General features: G+C 50.2%; 3 protein-coding genes across 3 annotated transcripts; 1 reads left to right on the top strand and 2 right to left on the bottom strand.

The window, feature by feature from the left end:
* Positions 1-1,142: 1,142 nt before the first annotated feature.
* Positions 1,143-5,164, bottom strand: LOC133413478 (radial spoke head protein 3 homolog). The gene has a single exon (XM_061697934.1). It carries the CDS (start codon positions 2,757-2,759, stop codon positions 1,752-1,754), a length of 1,008 nt encoding a protein of 335 aa, XP_061553918.1. The 5' UTR covers positions 2,760-5,164; the 3' UTR covers positions 1,143-1,751.
* A 71-nt stretch (positions 5,165-5,235) lies between these two features.
* actr1b (actin related protein 1B) lies at positions 5,236-13,231 on the bottom strand. The gene is made up of 11 exons (XM_061697918.1): positions 13,044-13,231; positions 11,649-11,713; positions 11,484-11,559; positions 10,759-10,884; positions 10,558-10,682; positions 9,923-10,139; positions 8,866-8,958; positions 7,833-8,007; positions 7,698-7,759; positions 7,283-7,323; positions 5,236-6,438 (listed from the first exon to the last, which is right to left on the bottom strand). Exons 1-11 carry the CDS (start codon positions 13,089-13,091, stop codon positions 6,336-6,338), a joined length of 1,131 nt encoding a protein of 376 aa, XP_061553902.1. The 5' UTR covers positions 13,092-13,231; the 3' UTR covers positions 5,236-6,335.
* LOC133414148 (stanniocalcin-like) lies at positions 13,090-18,513 on the top strand. Its single transcript, XM_061699298.1, has 7 exons — positions 13,090-13,145; positions 13,206-13,407; positions 15,633-15,755; positions 15,845-15,902; positions 15,972-16,114; positions 16,606-16,817; positions 18,193-18,513. The coding sequence occupies exons 1-7, from the start codon at positions 13,090-13,092 to the stop codon at positions 18,500-18,502; spliced, it is 1,104 nt and encodes a 367-aa protein (XP_061555282.1). The 3' UTR covers positions 18,503-18,513.
* Positions 18,514-18,710: the final 197 nt, after the last annotated feature.

Here is an 18,710-nt window from a genome sequence, read left to right on the forward strand (position 1 = left end):
AGATTCTCTTCGAAGGGACACTTAAGAAGCCACAGTGGAGAGAAACCTTTTGCCTGCTCAGATTGCGGTCAAAGGTTCGGGGCGCTGGCGAGAAGGGCCGTCATCGAGAAGCCTTCGACGAAAAGCCAAATGTCAACGTTTCCTGTCAAAAGTCGCGGACTCTACGCATGCGGCGCTTCCGCGTTTAGCGTACAGAGGCGCGCCAACGTTCCGTCGCCAGGGCAACGCACAGCGGCCACGACGGCGTCAAAGTTCTTAGCTCATTCTGTCTGCTGGAATAACGGAACGTTACCGCGAAAGCCATATTCCACCTTTAGAATTTTTGCGGGGTATAATTCGGCCAAATTGACTTCAAAAATAGGCGGATGCAAAATGTGCGCCTGGGCAACCCCCCCGACCCCGACCCCGACGGGCGCATTTGCTTTTTGTTTGGCCGAGTGACGCGAGAGGAGAGGAGAGGCGCGGGAGAACGAGCTCGCGGCCGAGATAAACGAAACTGAGGAAGGAACAAATGTGTGATTGCATTTCGGATGGTCACGCAAACGACAAAACACGATATTGGGAGATCGGAAGGCAATTTGAAACACGCAGGAAGTTGAACACAAACGAGTCACGTTTTGTCTGCACTTGAGTTAGATCACATCTTCTTTCAGAAGTTTAGTTTTGTGCGAGTCTTTTTTGGCCCCAAACGTGACTGGGCGGCATCTGATGTTGAGGAGGCACGAGCGCCACGCAGCGCGCCGGCGTATGTGTTTATTAGCTACAGGGAGCAAAAGTCAAACCTTCCTTTGTTTTCATCATCCTGCTCGGAAACTAAAACGAGGCTGAAACATTTCTTCAGTCCTCAACGGATTGCCAATTCCTCGACTTAACCTAGCCGATGAATAATCAGCTAGGTTAATCCGATTTAATCGATCCGTCCAGCCGTCCGTCCTCTTGGAACATTTATAGGAAGGTTTTTTGGGTGTTTATTCGGATTTCTTCCGACTCCCTTTGAACAAGTAAACTGCTGAAAAAATACGACTGATGTGCTTTTCCTTTCTTTGAAATGGACTTAGGAATGACTGTCGTGTTTCTAGATTCAATCCATCAATCAAAAGGAATTCAACGATTTGTCACATTGCAATTTATTGGATGCTGCTGCTCCTGGTGTGCCCGCCTTGGCCACCTGGGGGCAGTATTAGATATGCTGCTCATTGAGGCGTTTTTATGGATCCCGCTTGAGAGCGAGCCCGGCTAGCGTCTCAGCTCATCGCTATTGTTCGACACGAAGGAGAAGGAGAAGGAGAAGGAGAAGATAGATATAGATAGATAGATAGATAGATAGATACATAGATACACTTGAGTGTTATATTGTCAGTGTACATGTTGCTGCGGTTTGTTTTGCTTCAAAGGTTTAAAGCAGCGCAACAGATGCTAATTAGCATTAAACAAGCAGACTAAAAGGCTGAGGTGGCAAAAAACGGCTCGAAGCCTCCCCAGTTGCCAAAGTGCCGCCCGCTGATTGCGAAGTGAGCCGAGTCGCATCGACCGCCGCCAGACGGCATTTGTATCGCTCGCGAGGTGAAAGCGAAAAAACAAACCGACGACGACGACGACGACAAACAAAGCCACGTCCCTGGTGTGGCGAGGCCCAGTATTAGAACACAGCGCTTCACGGTACGCCGACGGCCGCGTCGACTCGGATTCGGTTGGGGAAAAGCCACGGCTCTGCGGGCCGCGGAGCCGGACGGCCCGCGTCGCCGCTTCGTCTATTTGTCCGATTTGACCAGCCGCGACTCGAGATCCTTGAAGAACTCCCGTCTCTCCAGGGCGATATCGTGGATGATGGTGTCCAGCAGCAGCCTGGCAGAGTTCCTCTTCTCCAGAGTGTCGTTAACCTCGGCCATCAGCCACCGGAAGAAATTCATCTCAATGTCTCTCTCCACGGGGTCGTAGAAGTAGCCGTGTCTCCTTAGCGAGGCGAAGACGGCGGGGAAGAGCTTGGACAAGAACTGCTGCGCGCACGCTTGGGCGGCTATCATCTCGGCCGTTTCTTTTTCTTTCCTCACGGCCTCCCTCTGCTGGGCGATCCGACACTCCTTTTCCTCATTGCGACGCCTCTCCTGCTCCTGCAGCCGCTGGACCTCGGCCAACTCGGCATTTCTCAGCTGCTCGAAGGCCCTCTGCTGGGCCCGCAAGCGGGCCAGTTCCTCCTCCTCCATCACCTCCAGGAGCGACTGCTCGACGGTCTTGCCCACCAGGACCTCCAACACGGGCTGCACCTCCCTGTCGAAGTCAAACAACTCCCCGTCTTTGATTTGGGTCGCGACATCTTCGCCCGATTTGGCCGGTATGAATAGCGGCGTGGCCGGTCTGTCCAGGAAACGATCCGTTTGGGAGTCGATATCTTTCGTCACCGAGATGTGACTCAGCTCCTCGAGGAAGGACTCGGTTTGCACGTCGACGTGTTTTCGACCGGGCGGGTTGTCGTGAGTCTTGAACCGCACGTGGTCCCCGGACCTCACGAAGTCCACCGATCTCCTCCGGAACCCGCGCTGTTGTTGAACGTCGGCCGCGCGCGCCGTCGTCTTGGCCGGCGACGCGTTTCGACCGTGAGCATTTCCCCTGACGACTCGTCGATCGTACACGATGTTTCCGTACTGAGGATTTTCCGCGGGGGACGCGTTGAACTTTGAGCGGCTCTCGACGGGCCTGGGGCGACTGGAGAACACGTACGTTGCGTTTTTATCTCGTTGGCGCTGTGAAACGGAAGCCATCGTGCAGAACGACGGAAAGGTCAGACCGGGCGTTTGCCAAGTTCATCGGTCCGATCCAGAAACAAGCCGAGCGTTTCCTCCCAAACGCGGCGGACGAATTCGGGTTCTGATCGGACCTCGAAGAGGCCGACGAGCTCCGAGGATGCTCGATCGACTTTGTTTTCTTCAGCTTGAGTTCGCATTTGAACTTGAGGTGAGGTGGACGACCTTGACCCCAAAACAAAAGTGCAAATCGCCTGTTAGACGAAACGTCGCTATTCCCGTCCGTCGGCGGCAATCTGCAAAGGTTGGATCAAAGCAATTGGACCCGTCCGTCCTCGTTTGTTGAAGACATTTCACCTTCGATCCGAACGGATCGCGCAGGTCTAAAATTGAGGTGTCGAGTCGCTCCACTTATGCCTCAGCGGGTGGGTTCCTAGGTCGGCGGACGAGAGGCCAGTGTCGATGTCGTCCGCGCACCGATCGGTCGTCCGCTCGTCTCGTGGCAAAACAGCTCGGTTCGCGGCACGGGAGAGTCTCGGCGCCCTCGGCGGGCGGCTTCGTCGGGTCCGGAATCGCCGCTGCGTTTGTTACATTCCTTCGAGGACGACGACATCCACATTCCGCTGCTTTGAGAGCGGAGTAAAACGAGCCGTCCGTCTCGAAAGAGAGGAGCGGGCTCGAGGCACCGTCCCGACGTCGGACGGGCCTCGTTCGCCTCACTCCGCCGCGACACGCCGATTAGCGTGCGGCGTGGTCGTTTCAGAAGCACACCGGGCGGCGACGGCTGCCGTCGACCGCCGCCGCCCAGGCGTACGTAAAGAGGGGGACTCCACACCGGCCTTTGGGCTAAAGGTGAAACGTCTTCAACAAACGAGAACAGTCCTGTTGCCTTTGTGGATCACGTGACCCGGATGACTGACGACGCGCACGCACGTCTTTCAGCGCGGAACAAACAAAGACGCGACAGATCATTGTCATCACATACCGCCGGCGTCTGCGAGCTTCTCCACGTCAGCGCCCGTCGTCTGTCGTCCGGTCGCTTGCGGCGCGAAGGAGCCCGATCGCTCAACTGACGCGTCGTCGCTAACCCGAGACCTTATGACATCGTTTTGTCATTGAGCTCGTCATAAACAGCAAAACCTTGTGACATCGTTTCTTATTCATCGCACAGTTCCGTCATTCGGGACTCGCGCTCGCCCTTCTGCTCGCGTCGGTTCTTGCTGCACAAGCTTGCGTCTTGTCATATCGCAGTCGACAATTGGGCTGGAATTTGCTCTTTGCTTTGGTTCCTATGTCAGTTACGATCGTCAAGATCAAAAGAAATCTCCAGTCTGTGATTTCATATCGAATATATACATTTTACAAGTGGCACTTTTTCCAATGGAATTACTGAACTGCGTCAACTTTGTCGTGATATCTGACCAAGACGTTCGGCCCAGTGCGCCGCCACCATTTGTTTTGTTTTTGTTCGTCTTCTTTGTATTGAACGAACTGCGACCTCGCTCGGCGACTGCTGCGAACGCACAAAACGCGGCTTGAAAGGTTTCAAGCGTGTCGTGTGACCCGTCCAAAAACGTCTCACGAGAAAAGGAAATGCAGCGACGCGCGAGGTGGCGAATAGAAGTCGCCTTTCGTTCTCAACCATTCATGATGGATTCCGCTTTGCCTTTGTTGTTGTGTTGTCAATCCTTTTTGAATGACACGCCTCCTGCTTTTCAGTCGCCCTCGGGATAAATAAAGTCCATTCATGGATCGATCAAAGGAGATGCATCTGATGCTAAACTACATTGATTGCCGTGTGACGATCGGGCGCAATTATTTGGATATATATATTTTTTTTCCCCCCATTTCCTCTCCAGTCGAACTCACTGCAGCGGTGACCTCCCGCCACTTTATTTGCTGCGGCGTTCCCGAAGCCTGCCGCCTCGCCCCCGAGAATTTCCCTAAATTCGCCTTCACAATACATCAGCGAGTCTCATTTGTAACCGTGAGCCGATTTCGCGGCGAGAATCGGGCGCGCGTTTGCAATAAAACATCGAACAGTGCGTTTTGCGTTTGGTCGCGGTCTCCCTTTGCGACATCACGCCAGCGCCCTGAAAAAAAAGGCCCTTCGCTTCGTCGCCGGTTGTCCGCGATTCCAACGCGGCGAGCCGACGTCACGGCCCCTCGTCTCCGTGAAAATATCCCATCAAGTTATTTCTATGGATTGTCGATGGGGCGCAATTCTTTTTTTCCTTTTTTTCCCGCCACAGGCGCGCCCGCGTGCGTACGGACAATTTGAGCCGATTTCGGTCGTACACGGTTTTCAGCTTTCGCGCGCACGTTCGATTCCTCGGCACCGATTGATAAGCGAGGCCCCCGGACTGTAATCGGCGACCTCCGCCGGTCGCAGCGGAAACACACTTGATCGTTTTCAATTCATAAACGCTGTAGCATGCGTGTGTAGCGATTTAAGTCGGGCGAGGTTGACCAGCACTTGAAGGAAACACGAGCATTGGAGCAGCAGACATATTTATTCCTTTCATACAATAATCATGATGATGATGATGATAGTAATAATAATAATAATAATAATTATTATTATTATTATAACAATGCCGATATCGTTTCTCGGTGCTCGTCGTCGTCGCGGAAAAATGTCCGGAAGCCTCGCTTGGCCGCCATCTCGGCAGTGAACCCGAATCGCTAATTGGAAGCAGGTGACGACTGCTGCGTTTTGCAATTCAATGAAAGACTCCCATTTGTTTTGATGCTTCAATTGTTTGCACTTTTATTCCTTATACTAGCTATCCGGCCTAAGGTCCATGTACTAGTATGCTCTTTTTCCTCACCGGTCTTACTGCCACGCAAGTGGCAGCATTTCTTCCACATCCTTCATATTAAACTTAAGCGGAGGGAAAAAATATGACTACTAGTGCGCTGAACTGTCTTGCTAGTGTACTCGTTGAATAAATGTTCCAACTTCTTAAAAGTCATTTGAATATTTATTTGACATCCTTGATATTAAAGTTAAAGTCGAACGAGTAGTGGGGGAAAAAAATGATACTAGTAAGTTGTTCTTCTACTGAGGACAAAAAGTGTACGAGTTAAATAAAGGGTCAAACTTCTTTCAAGCCACTTGAGCATTTATTTGACATCCTTGATATTAAGCTTAAGGTTATTGTAGTAGGCCTAAAGTGGCACTAGTAGGAGAAAAATGATACTAGTAAATGCTTCTACTAGTGTGGAGAAAGTGCATACTAGTTGAATAAATGCTCAAATGGCTTTCCATGCAAGGCAGTACTGGAAAAGACGACTCGCACGGCAGTCGTTCTACTAGTGCGATACATTCTTACTATTGAAGAATATACTAGTCTTTCTAGTGAGAGCAAAGCTCGTACTAGTACACGGCCAAATAGCAAGGATATGGAATAGATGGTGACCCACGACAGAAAACTTTGGAATGGACCCGTAGCAAAACAAGAAAACAAAACCGTGGACTTTTATGGACACGTGTGACGTGACCTTCACGCGGCGGGCGCGGTCGGCGTGGCGACCGGGGCGCGGGCGGCCAACGAGAAGGCGGCGAAGGACGGGTGCGGGGGGGCCGGCGTCCTAGAAGGTCTTCCTGTGGATGGCGCGCGCCCTGTCTTCTTCGTACTCGCGCTTGGACACCCACATCTTCTTGAACGTGTCCAACGACGCCAAGATGGAGCCTCTGCGGGGGCGGGGAAAGAAAGAGTAAAACAACAACAGCCACAATAAACGCAACAAACGATCGGCATGTCAACTGCGCACGCACTTTTCTTCCAAATATCGGAATAGGCCGCAAAAAATCCAGATCGGTCGAGCCCGAGAAGACGGCCTTGCCCGGCGAGTCTGTGAAATTCAAGCGTCTGTACAACTGTACTGGCAAACGCACGCCGGCAGATGGCAGCATTGCAGCACTTGAGATCAGCAGAAAAGGATCAGGCGCCGAATCGCAGCTCGTCCCGTCGATTACGAGGGAGAGAAACGTCGGAAGTCGGACAAATCTAGGCGCCCGACACTCCGACAGAGTCGGCGTACGTATGCTAGTATGAACAGCGTTTGCGTCGCAAACATGAGAAAAGCCGACGCGGTTCACGGAGCGAATGGCCAACGGCGTGGAGAAAAAAAAGCACTCGAGCCGCGCGAGGAGTCGACGTCGCTCGCGGCGCCTTTCTGTCCGGGTGCCGCAAAAGCAACGACGCATTGCTTTCAAAGTCGCCGTTCTGCTCCACACGTTCGTTCGTTTTCACAAAAAGCTCATTTTCTCTGCTTTTTGCTCAGAAACCGGCCATTGAAGCAAAACCGACACCTTCCGCTAATGATTACTAAAGAACGGAAAAAGCTTCTAACGAGAGCGTCCGCTCTTTCTTTTGTTAGGTTTGGTGCTTCTATTGTCGCACAACAATATTCCCAGGGTCTCGAAATGTCAAGTCAAAAATGTTCTCAAATGGCCGCCGACAACATGGGAGCGAGTTAAAAATAATAATAGAATATATATTAAAAAATAAAAAAAAGCAAGGAAATATTTGTACCCGATCCACGTGGAGTAGAGTCTCTCCTGGGGGGCGGAGATCTGCACAAACACAAACACAAACACGTCAGTCTACAACGCACAAGAGGAGAAGAGGAAGAGGAGGAGGGAGAGCAGAAAGAAAAGGGAGGCCGAAAAGAAGAGGAGAAAAACGCAGGAGGAGGAGGAAAGCAAGCCCAAGAAAAAGAGCAGGAGGAGGAGGGGAGTTGAGGAAAAAGAAGAGAAGAAGAGGATGAGGACAAGAAAGTAGTACGAGAAAAATGAGGAGAAAAGGTGTGGAAAAAGAAAAAGGAGAAAGAAAGATGCAGGAGAGAAAGGAGGGAGAGATAAATAAGTAGAAGAGGACAAGAAGGAGAAAAACAAGAAGCAAAAGGAAAAAAGAGGAGAATGAGGAAAGGAAAGAGGCGGAGACACACCTTGATCTTGACGTCTTTGGGTGCCAACTTCTTGACTTCAGTGAGTAACCTCTCTCCGAAGCCTGAGGAGGGCGACAGCGAGTCAAAGACGGGCGCCCGCCGGCCCCTCCCCCTCCCCCCCTCCCCCCCTCCCACCTTTGATGAGCGTGGAGCCGCCGCACAGCACGATGGTGGAGAAGAGCGTGCGCCGCAGGTCCATGTCCGACTTCTGGATGGCGTAGGCCAGGACCTCGTGGATGCCCGAGCTCTCGTCGCCCACCAGGTCGGGCCGGAACAGCAGCTCGGGGGCGCGGAAGCGGGCGGGTCCGATCTGAGAACGGACGTCGATGGAGATTGTCGTCACGTCTCTGGCGGGCCGATTCTACATGACGCGTCCGCTCGCTGTAGTATTCTCGCCGCTCTGCACTATTTGCGTGTCCTGTGCTTGAGAAGTATCTGCACCATTTGCACAAGTGACACTTTTCCAGATTATCACACTACTAGTCACTTTCAACTGCTTACATTTCTGGAAGTCTCTGCACCATTTGCACAATGGTCACCGTACCAGGGTATTGCTCCATTCGTCTTTTCAAACGGCTCTAAATTGCCAGGGGACTCTGCATCATTTGTACAGTTGTCCCAAAAAAAATGACCATTCCGCCAACCGTGACTCTCCGTATTGTGTTTTTATGTTATGTCTCAAAAGTATTTTCTGTCGTCGTACTCGAGCGGCTCCAGTTATCCATCCAGCCATTATCGGAGCCGCTTCTCCCCACGCCGGAGGCGGGGTACACCCCGAAACGGTCGCCACCCAATCGCAGGGCACGTAGAAACAAACGACCATTCGCGCACACATTCCCACCTACGGGCAATTGAGAGTCTTCAATCGACCTACCGTGCATGTTTTTGGGATACGGGAGGCAACCGGAGTGCCCGGAGAAAAGCCACGCAGGCACGGTGAGAGCATGCAGACGCCACGCTGGCGGGGCCGGGATTTGAACCCCGGTCCCCAGAACTGCGAGGCAGATGTGCTAACCGGTCGCTACCGCGCCGCCGGCTCCAACTACCAGAGACAAATTCCTTGTGCGCATTTGACATACTTGGCAAATAAAGAGGATTCCGATTGCGAAGGTAACGCCGCACGGCATCGGTCACCACGACAACAGGCGGGAGCTCGGCGTCCACTCACGTTTAGGGCGCTCCCGTCGGGGAGGACGTACTGAGCCTTCTCCGTCTCCAGAGTCTCGTCCTTCTGCGGGTTCAGCGACAGGTAGCACGCCCTCTGGTGGCGCAAACGCGGCACAGTTTGTTCGTTTGCGTGTCAAAGTAGCACTTGTTTCAAGCTTTGCAAATGACTGTAACATTGACGCTATTTTCGTTAGCCCCATATGGCGTTTCGCATGAGATGTTCGTTAGCATGAAGCGCGCTGATTTTTGTGAGACAAAATGCTTGCTTTACCACTTGGTATGTCAAGATTTTAGGGCCCAACCGATTCATCACCCCTTTTCAAATTGGCCGATTTTGTTTTCTTGGCATACTAACGCACGACGACATCTTACAAAGACAACGACATTCACACCAACCTTCACCAAAAACCTGCAACACAAAATTGGCCACTTTTTACAGATGTTTCTCTCTATTGTAGAGCTCAGCACATACTAAAGGACAACAGTTAACGGTTCTGTCTGTCATATTTATTATTGTAATGTTAAGACCAAAAAAGAGGTGATTTCATTCATGATATATATATATATATATATATATATATATATATCAGCTGATTAATAATCAGTTATCAGAATTTTACTCTGGCAAATATCAGAGTCGGCATTCGCTTAAAAAAAAGAAACGAATTCGGTATGTAGATACGGCGGTAACTTGAGATACAAGTGACGAGAAGATCGTTTTTGCTTTAACCTGCCAGCAAAACTTTGAGATACGAGCGCTGTAGGGTGGCAGCGGACTGTTTACTGGCAAACTAAACAAACGTTGCATATTTAAAAGAACCACAGCGCAATGCAAAACACTATTGACATGCTAACGGTTAGCATTGACAGTTGCGGTTTTAGAACCCTTTCAGCCACGGACGGCCATTTCAACACAAACGGTGGCGTGACATGAAGACAGACCATCTAAAAATAAGCGCAGGCGTATCCTCTTTATCCTCTGCGAAGAGCGACTAATATCGCCGCAGCTCACTGAGGAGTTGCGACCGTCTCCGTGTGCATTCTACCGTCCGTCTCACCTCCTTGATGGTGCGCACCACCTCGAACTCGGCCGAGGTGTTGAAGTTGTAGCCCTCCTTGCGCAGGAGCAGCCGCAGGTAGCGCGACACGTCCCTGCCGGCGATGTCCACCCGCATGATGGAGTGCGGGATGGCGAAGCCCTCGTAGATGGGCACCACGTGCGTCACGCCGTCGCCCGAGTCCAGCACCACGCCCGTGGTGCGTCCCGTGGCGTACCTGAGGAGGGCGACACCCGTCTCAAGCGTCAACTATGAAGTCCGCTGCCTCGAAATATCGCGATTAGGCAGTCGGGAAACGGGCTCAAAGAAGCCCAACGCGGTTCGTTATCCAGTTAGACTGCGTTAGCTATATTTATATACTGTTACGCGATTCATTGTTCCAGCTCAAGAAGCAATTACGTAGTCACGATACAACAACCCCCACATATTGATTAGGGAGTAGGGATATTAGTAATTCCCGATATAGTTCGTTCTTTAGTTAGATTGCGTTAGCCGTTACTCGTTTCAGCTCTTCGATAAGGGTTTCATCTATTTTGCAAGTTGACTTAGCAGAGTTATTCGATTTCCCCCCCCCAAAGTAAGTTTGATTGAAATGACCCGACAAACGCTCTCGTGAAGCGCGACTCTCTGCTTACAAGCTGAGCACGGCCTGCATGGAGATGAAGAGGGCGGGAACGTTGAAGGTCTCAAAGAAGACCTCGGCGGCCTTCTCGCGGTTCTTGCTGGGGTTGAGGGGAGCTTCCGTCAGAAGAACAGGATGCTGAGGAACGCAGGGAAGAGCCTTACGAACGGCAGCGCTTTCTCGCACGTCGGGATGAAGACAAAGAAGAGCGCACCTCCTCGGAGAAGGTCTGCAGCTGCTCCTTGGAGTAAACGTACTGCCAGATCCTCTCCATGTCATTCCAGTCCTTCACGATGCCGTGCTCCATCGGGTAGCGCACCGACAGCAGCCCGCGGTGCTCCTGACACATGATGCAACACGCCATGGGAAACCTCGCATCGGAAAAGGCTTGCGTCGCAAAGGCCCGTCATCTTAGGATGATTTCAATTAGGATTTATGGACGACAAACAATCGAGCTCCGTTGCTCGAGCTCGAGCCGTGCCAGCGACATCTAGTGAGAGGCTGAACAATTCAGTGCTCTTCCACTAGACGGCAGAAGGTATCCACCCATACCACAGAATTAAGTCCGCAAGACGATCATGACGGCGGCCGACCGGTTAGAGCGTCTGCCTCACAGTTCGATACAAAAGACAAAAACAACGTGGAAACTTTTTGGGAATCTGTGGATAGGTGAAATGCGCAGGGGTCAAGTGTGTAAGTGTGACCCCCCCGCCCCCACTTTTCTCATGCCTGGCAGCTAATTTAAAGGCTAACGCGCCGCTCTGTGTGGCTCCTAAATGCGCCAAAGTGATAATAGCAATAATCACTACCGTTAGCGTGTGTGTAATGTTCGCGCCTCACCGCAATTTGGGTGATCTTTGAGGTTTGTTTGCTAAGACCTTTTCCTCATTTAAACATGCGGCACGACAGCTCGATAAAGGACGGCAAACGCCGGCGTACCTCCGCTTTGGGCCCGATAAAGAGGTCCCCCTCCAGGGCGCCCGCCATGACACGCACGTGTTTGGGACGTCCCACGCTGCGCACACGCACAAAATATTCACATTTGTTTGACAATCAGCACACGCTCGCTATCCAAGCTGAAGAAGAGCAACCAGGATGACTTACTAGTTGGGAAAACAATATTTGGGGATCTGATCTCCGGCGAAACCAGCCTTGATGACCCCTGAACCCTGCGCGCATACGCACACACACAAACACAAAGACATTATTATTATTAAAAGAAACAAGATTCAATATAAAATCTGTGAGGAAGAAGAGGGTCATGAGACGAGGATGTAGGCCACGCAACAACAAACAACTACTTTGTCGTACTGCAGTTGAACACAACACGAGCCGTGTTGGATAGCATCCCTCCGAGCAACACGCGCACGCGCACCACGTCACAAGCGGTTGCCATATTTGTGGAATTTGGTAAAAAAAAAAAAAACTCCAGAACATATAAACGGATCTATTCTACCGCTTTTCTCGCTCGCGTTTCATTTGCGGCAGTTATGTTGGAGTTTCGAGTCCAAGCGACGCCGCCTGAAACGTCACGCTCAGCTCGTGCCATCTTATTGGCGGATATTTTGGAACCGAGCATCGGTATGTTGACAAATCATCAAGTTATACCGTTTGACTCCATTTACAAGGGTTTCTTTTCTACAGGCCAGCGATTCTCAAAGTGCGGCACGTGAACAAATGGCTAAATCAAATGTTCGACGTGGGTGTAACGTTACAGTGTGTATCGTGTTCATTTTTGAAAGACAGTTTAGTTGTATTTAACTTTTAATCGCAATAAATTTGCATTTAATCATTTCGAAACATTTGTTTTCACCCATGTCAAATTGTTATTTGACTTGATTTTACAATATTTAGGCACAGTGTGACTGTCGAAACTATGTAGAATGTTCCAGTGAACGATACTTCGTGAGAACGAAACCTCTGCCTTGTTTTTGAAGAACACTTGGGCCTACCACACGATTGTATGAGCTTGGTCCGAAACAATTTTTCAAGCGGTAATTGGCGTAAAAAGCTTGACAAGCGCCAATGTCACGCGAAATAAAAGCTCAATTTGCGCCGTTGCAAGCGCACTCGGCATTTCCGCACGTTGTCATTTGGGGGAAATCATTCATTCATCACATGCAGAAATGCAAGAAAGAAGAAATAACCAGCGTCTCCACGCATCACCACGGGACCGTCGACTTCTTCGATTTTTGCAATAGTCAACGAGCTAAGGACATTTAAGCCAAAATGAAGAGGAAAAACGCAACCTCGGTGTTGTGATGCTAAAGCGATGGGAGCTAGCTCTGGCTAACGCTAATCGGCTCAATCCAAACAATCTCCCTATTGCGTTTGCTGTTAATTATGAGTCGATATAATCACGATGACACCAATCAAAAGGCTGCCCGCGTGCGGTGTGAGTTCGCCCCAAAAAGAAGCACAAGACAATAGCGGCGGTGGCTAGGCCTCGCCTTGGGTGGGGATGCATGACGTCAGCGGCGGCAGCAGCAACCTACTCACGTTATCGATCACCACCGGCTGGTTCGCTAAAATATCGTAAGACTCCATGACGGACGACGATGCTGAGGCGAGGCGAGGCGCGTCTGCCGGGGTCCACTTTCGGTGCTGAACGGCGTCCAAAGTGCGGAGAAAAACAAGACTTGCGCCCGCTCCGACCGCCAGCGCCGCTCAATCCGGGGCACCGCCGCTCCTCTCTCCTGACCCGCCCGGCGACGCCATTCGTCGACATGCAGACTTGACAGCCACTTTGGCCAATCACATCAAGACCTTTTATGACGGACGGGAGACTGAACCAATTGGGATTCGGACCAGTTTCCGGCCAGCGAGAAAATTCCTCCCAGTGGTCGAGGCGGGGATTCATCAAGTACTTCGTTACTATACTTGAGTTGATTTTTCAGGTATTTGTACTTTACGTGAACGTTTACCTTCTGTCGACTGTTTTTTTTTACTATTATTCCCTACCACTGAGGAAGCACGCCCTGCCACAGGAGCTGTTGAGGCAGTTCTACAATCGCTCCTGTGTTCTTCCATCACAGTCTGGCTTGGTGCTGCTCCAAAACAGGACAAACTCCGACTGCAACGGACAATCAGAACTGCTGAAAGGATCGTCGGTAAAATCCTCTCGGACTATTGCGAGATTAGTCATTCGAACTGCTCTAAGTGCTAGAGGACTCTGCATCTTTTTGCACAATTGTCAAAAAAAAAAGAATTATAATTTGTACCGGCATCACCAGATAACTATTAACCCTTTATTGCTCAGTGACTGTTTTTTTGGCAATGTCTTTCTGTCTCCAAAGTGTTCTCTGTCCATTGACCGTCTGTCGTCGTACTCGAGCGGCTCCGACGACCGCAGACAAATTCCTTGTGTGGTTTTTGGACATACTTGGCAAATAAAGAGGATTCTGATTCTGATATTCGTTCTGGGGAAAAAAATAATAAAATTATATATTTTTTCAGGATTCTTATTTTTTTAAAGTAAAAAACTGAAAATAACTATTTTGAATAATCAAAAGAAACTCATTCCTGAAAACAGAAAAATAATTACTCTGGAAAAAAGGGGAAAATATTCTGGAACAGAAACAAATATGACTCTGAAAAAAATGGAAACATTTGTATTCCTGAAAACAGAATAAATACTCAGAAAGACAGAATAAGTTACACTGAAAAATTAAAAGAATATTATTTTTAAAAATATGAATAATTACACAAAAAAACGTTTTTTGTTTTCAAGTGAATGCAATGTTTCCATTATAATTACTCGGAAAAACAGAATATTAAAGCCAAATAATAAATGACTCAAAAAACCTTTTAGTAAGTAAATGCAACACGTAAACATTGTAAAATAAAATAAAAATGTTAAAATAAAAAAAACAATTTCTGGGGGGTTCGGCTAAAACGGCAACCGGTGATGCGCTCGAGGTCCCGAGGTCCGGCGGCAGTCCCCCTTCCCCGCTACATCAGAACTGGAGCACCTTCGTTCACATCAGCGGTTAGCAGGCGCAATTGCTAGTTACTTAGTTATAACTCTTACTACTTCCTCAGCCTTTGCTAAACAGTTAGCATTCACGATTTGCATTAGAGGTCAAAGAACGCTACCGTTCAGCTCACTCATACTTCTCATGTTATACGAACATCACATATCTAATAGTGTCTTGAAAATCACTTACAGACGCTCCTCTGTCGTCTTTGGCAAAGTTTGCCACTGGCCCGACACGGCGCGCGTCTGCAATAAATGCCTGCGCGGCAAACATGGACAGTGGGCAAATGGTTCTGCGCGCCGCAAATATGCTTTTAGGAATATTTTTTGATTGCCTCGAGGCCATTTTTGTGGTCCACGTAGCAACTTTTTGTTCACAGCCCGAAATTCTGTGCGGCACTTTGAGCCGCATTTGCGTTTCGCATGCATGAAAAGTGTTATATAAATAAAGTTTGGACGGCTTGACTGATTGGCAGCGAAGTGGCCACTGACTAAGTGGCACTTACTTCAAAATCATTCGTGGGGGTCGTCGTTGTCGTTGCCGCGAGGAGGTCACGTGACCCACGGAAAAAGGTGTGTGTCTTATCAGTGTGTCGAACAGGAAGCGGTGACCTGTGCGGGTCAGGGGTCAACGGTCGCGATAAACATCGCACGACCGCAACACGCTCGCGTTGCCCTGAGATACTCTCGCACGCACACGCAGAAAGTGTCAACATCTCAATTTGGTTCAATTCAAAAGTGAAGCACATCTCATAGAGATGCACAGCACACACTCAGTGACATATTTCATGATTGTCTTGAAATATATGTCAAGGTTTGATGATTATCGCTTTACAATCCATCAAAACGCAACAGAAACGATTTCAAATGTAGAAATGAGGCAGGAATTTGCCCACTGGAAAGACTTTCACGAATCGATACCATGGAAGACGTTCTCTTTAGATGTACCTGTACGTTCAATAAATAAGAGATATGGATCTGTGCGTGTTTTTGTGAGTGCTTTAGTGAAACGAACCCCCGCCTCCCCCAACAAGAACGTGAGCAGAATGCCAATCACCCGGATGTGACTTGTTTGGTTTTTTAGCGCCATTCTTCCACGGCGGTGACGTCAGCAATTAAGCACCGGCGCCGCGCTCCGATTGGCCCGAGCCGGTCCGGCGTCCTACAAAGAGCGCGCGAGCAGCCGCCAGCGTCACACCTTCCTCCTCCTGGTCGTCGTCCCCGGCGAAGATGTGGTCGCGGTGGTCCCGGTCGTGTTGGTCTTCTGTGCTGCTGGCGGCGGTGGCGGTGGCGGGCGGCGGCGGCGGCGGCGGCGCTGGCCGAGGAGGAGGCGGCGGCGGCGGGGGCGCCGCGGCGCGCCCGCTTCTCCTCCAACGGTCCCGGTGAGCCACGCAACATTTGCATCTTTTGAGTTGCTTTTCGGAAGCGATTTCACGATGTTGCGGTCGCAGCGGACGTGGCGCGATGCCTGAACGGCGCGGTGGCGGTGGGCTGCGGCTTCTTCTCCTGCCTGGAAAACTCCACGTGCGACACGGACGGCATGCACGAGATCTGCGAGCTCTTCCTGCACGCCGCCGCCACCTTCAACACCGAGGTGGGATTGCGTCACCTTGACTTGTGACAAGTAACACGCTACATGGGGTTATTTTGAACTTGTAACGCATGTAACATGTGACTTGCGTGTGCAATGTGACGCGTAACGCACTACTTGTTGTTGCACGTGACACAACGTGACTTTGCATGGGACACGTGACATGTTTCTCACAGCACATATAATAAGTTACAGTACATGAAACTTGTTGCTGTCACTTGCGCAATGTGACAACTTGCGCCATGCCGCCGTAACGTGTCTCGTGTGAAACGTCGCCGTGGACGTGTCCCGCGCCAACACATTATTCCATGTAGCCTGTTACGTTCAACTTGTGGCATGATTTGCGACATCTTACATGTTACTTGTGACATACGACACACGTTTCTCGTAATCCGTTACACGTGTCGGACGACCGCGTAACGTGACGTCGTCCTGACGCGACAGTTCCAGCGACGTGGCTAACTGCCGTGCGTGTGCGGCCTTGGCGTTCGTAGGGCAAGACCTTCGTGAAGAAGAGTCTGCACTGCGTGGCTCAGGGGATCGGCAGTAAAGTTTTCCAGACCATCCGCCGCTGCAACATCTTCCAGAGGATGATCGCCGAGGTCCAGGAGGAATGTTTCGTGGCGCACGACATCTGCGCCGTGGCGCGCGCCAACCCGCGGGCGTTCGCCGACGTCGTGCAAGTGCCCGCGCGCTTCCCCAACAGGTCGCAACTCAACGCTTTGACTTGTCTCCGCGTTTCGTTGGTGACGCAGTAGCTCATGTCATATCTAACGTAAACTGTCACTAGTCACATTGAAAAAATGTGCAGTGGAACCAAGATAGAACGGACGAATAGGGGCGTCCGATATAGCCGATCGTCTGTTACATCGAAGCGCCTTTTTTTGAGACTATATGAACCCATATTACTGTACAATACAAAATGATGGTTTTGTAGGGCTTTTTCGTGGCCGAAAACCCCAGTACAGTAAAAAGTGATTCTAGATGAAGATTGCAAAAAAAGCTTGAAAATGTTTGAAAGTTTCACATTTCATCCAAACTTTCATAGCCGGTGTGCTTGGTCATGTGAAACTATTGACATGCAGTACTCATCGTAGGCCAGTTGCTTTCATGAGGTGCAAGGAATTAGTGTACTTCCTAGTTCCAGATCCCTTGCCAAAGGTGAACGGCTTGACAAAAAAAACTGTTACTGTAGCAAAAACAGCATGTTCCAGACTCCAAAGACTTTTGTTTTGTACTCCTCAGCGTTAACGCTGCAGCCATGTCGCTCGCTCTCACTCTACGCACAGTAGACAATAGATACGATCATCATCACTCGGGCGCCACGTCTTTCGGAAATACATCGGTCCCGTTCTCAGCCCGCATTGCGCCACAGTGCCAGTAAACGACAGCGGACAATTCTGGAACTAACAGACTTTGTCAACAGCACTTTAAGAAACAAATGGAAACTATTTTTGGACACATTGGTCAGGGTCCGTTTCGTCAAGGTTCCACTGTACTTGTGACATGTTTCACGTAACTGATGACTTGTGAGGTTTGGGGACCCTTAACATGTGACATGTAATGTTACTTGTGAGAGTTGTAACATGCAGTGTCGGGGAGTAACGAGATTATGTCATTTAATTAAAAATGTCCGAAAGAATGCTGTATTGTTTAAATCCACTTTTTAAGGAAACATGCAAGGGCCCTGTTGATATATTCAATCAAATGTAATTAGTTATACATGTGACTATTGCGACATTTTTAACAGCCTAACTAGTAATATTGTAACCAAATACAATCCCAAAATCATCTTCCTACACTGGTCAGGTTACTCGTAATGTGCTACTTATAACACATTACATGTCACACGCTACTTGTGACTTTTAACATCCGACTTATGACATTACTTGTCACAGGTAACGTTATTCATGACACAACAAGTTCATTGTGAATGGCGCAGCAGACGTTGTCATGACAAATAAGGAGTGTCGCCTCCTGCTGGTGTGGAGCTTCCATGTGTTTGTTCAAGTGCAACGGTCTTTTTTTGATAGCCTGTACTATACGTCGCGCGTACATCGCTGTATTTGTGCGCGCCGCAGGTACTACAGCACGCTGCTGCAGACGCTGCAGGCGTGCGACGAGCAGACGGTGGCGGCGGTGCGTTCGGGCCTGCTGGGACGTTTGGGCCCCGACATGGAGACCTTCCTGCAGATGGTCCAGAACAAAGAGTGCGACGCGGGCCAGGCCGCCGCCCCCTTCGACGACCCGTCCAGCTGGAGGAACGTGCCCGTCTTCAACATCCAGCCCGGCTTCCGGGGTCGCGACCCCACCCACCTCTTCGCCCGCAAGCGCTCGCTGGATGAAAAGGAGGCGGGGCCCGCGCCAGTAGACCCCAGACCGCACCCGTGATTTCCTTTCTTCTCTCCACTAATTTATGCGACAGCAGCAGACGACGTGCCGGGCGACGCTTGGCGCTGGCCGCGAAGCGTCGCCCGCGACGACATTTGGCAACGTAATAAAAAGTTTGATGCATCCAGGTGGGCTTCATGTGATCCATTTGCAACTCCCACACCAGCCACCAGAGGGCGACAAATCACTCCAAACAAAAAAAAAACCA

Source organism: Phycodurus eques, chromosome 15, assembly GCF_024500275.1.
Source record: "Phycodurus eques isolate BA_2022a chromosome 15, UOR_Pequ_1.1, whole genome shotgun sequence".
Taxonomy (NCBI): Eukaryota; Metazoa; Chordata; class Actinopteri; order Syngnathiformes; family Syngnathidae; genus Phycodurus; species Phycodurus eques.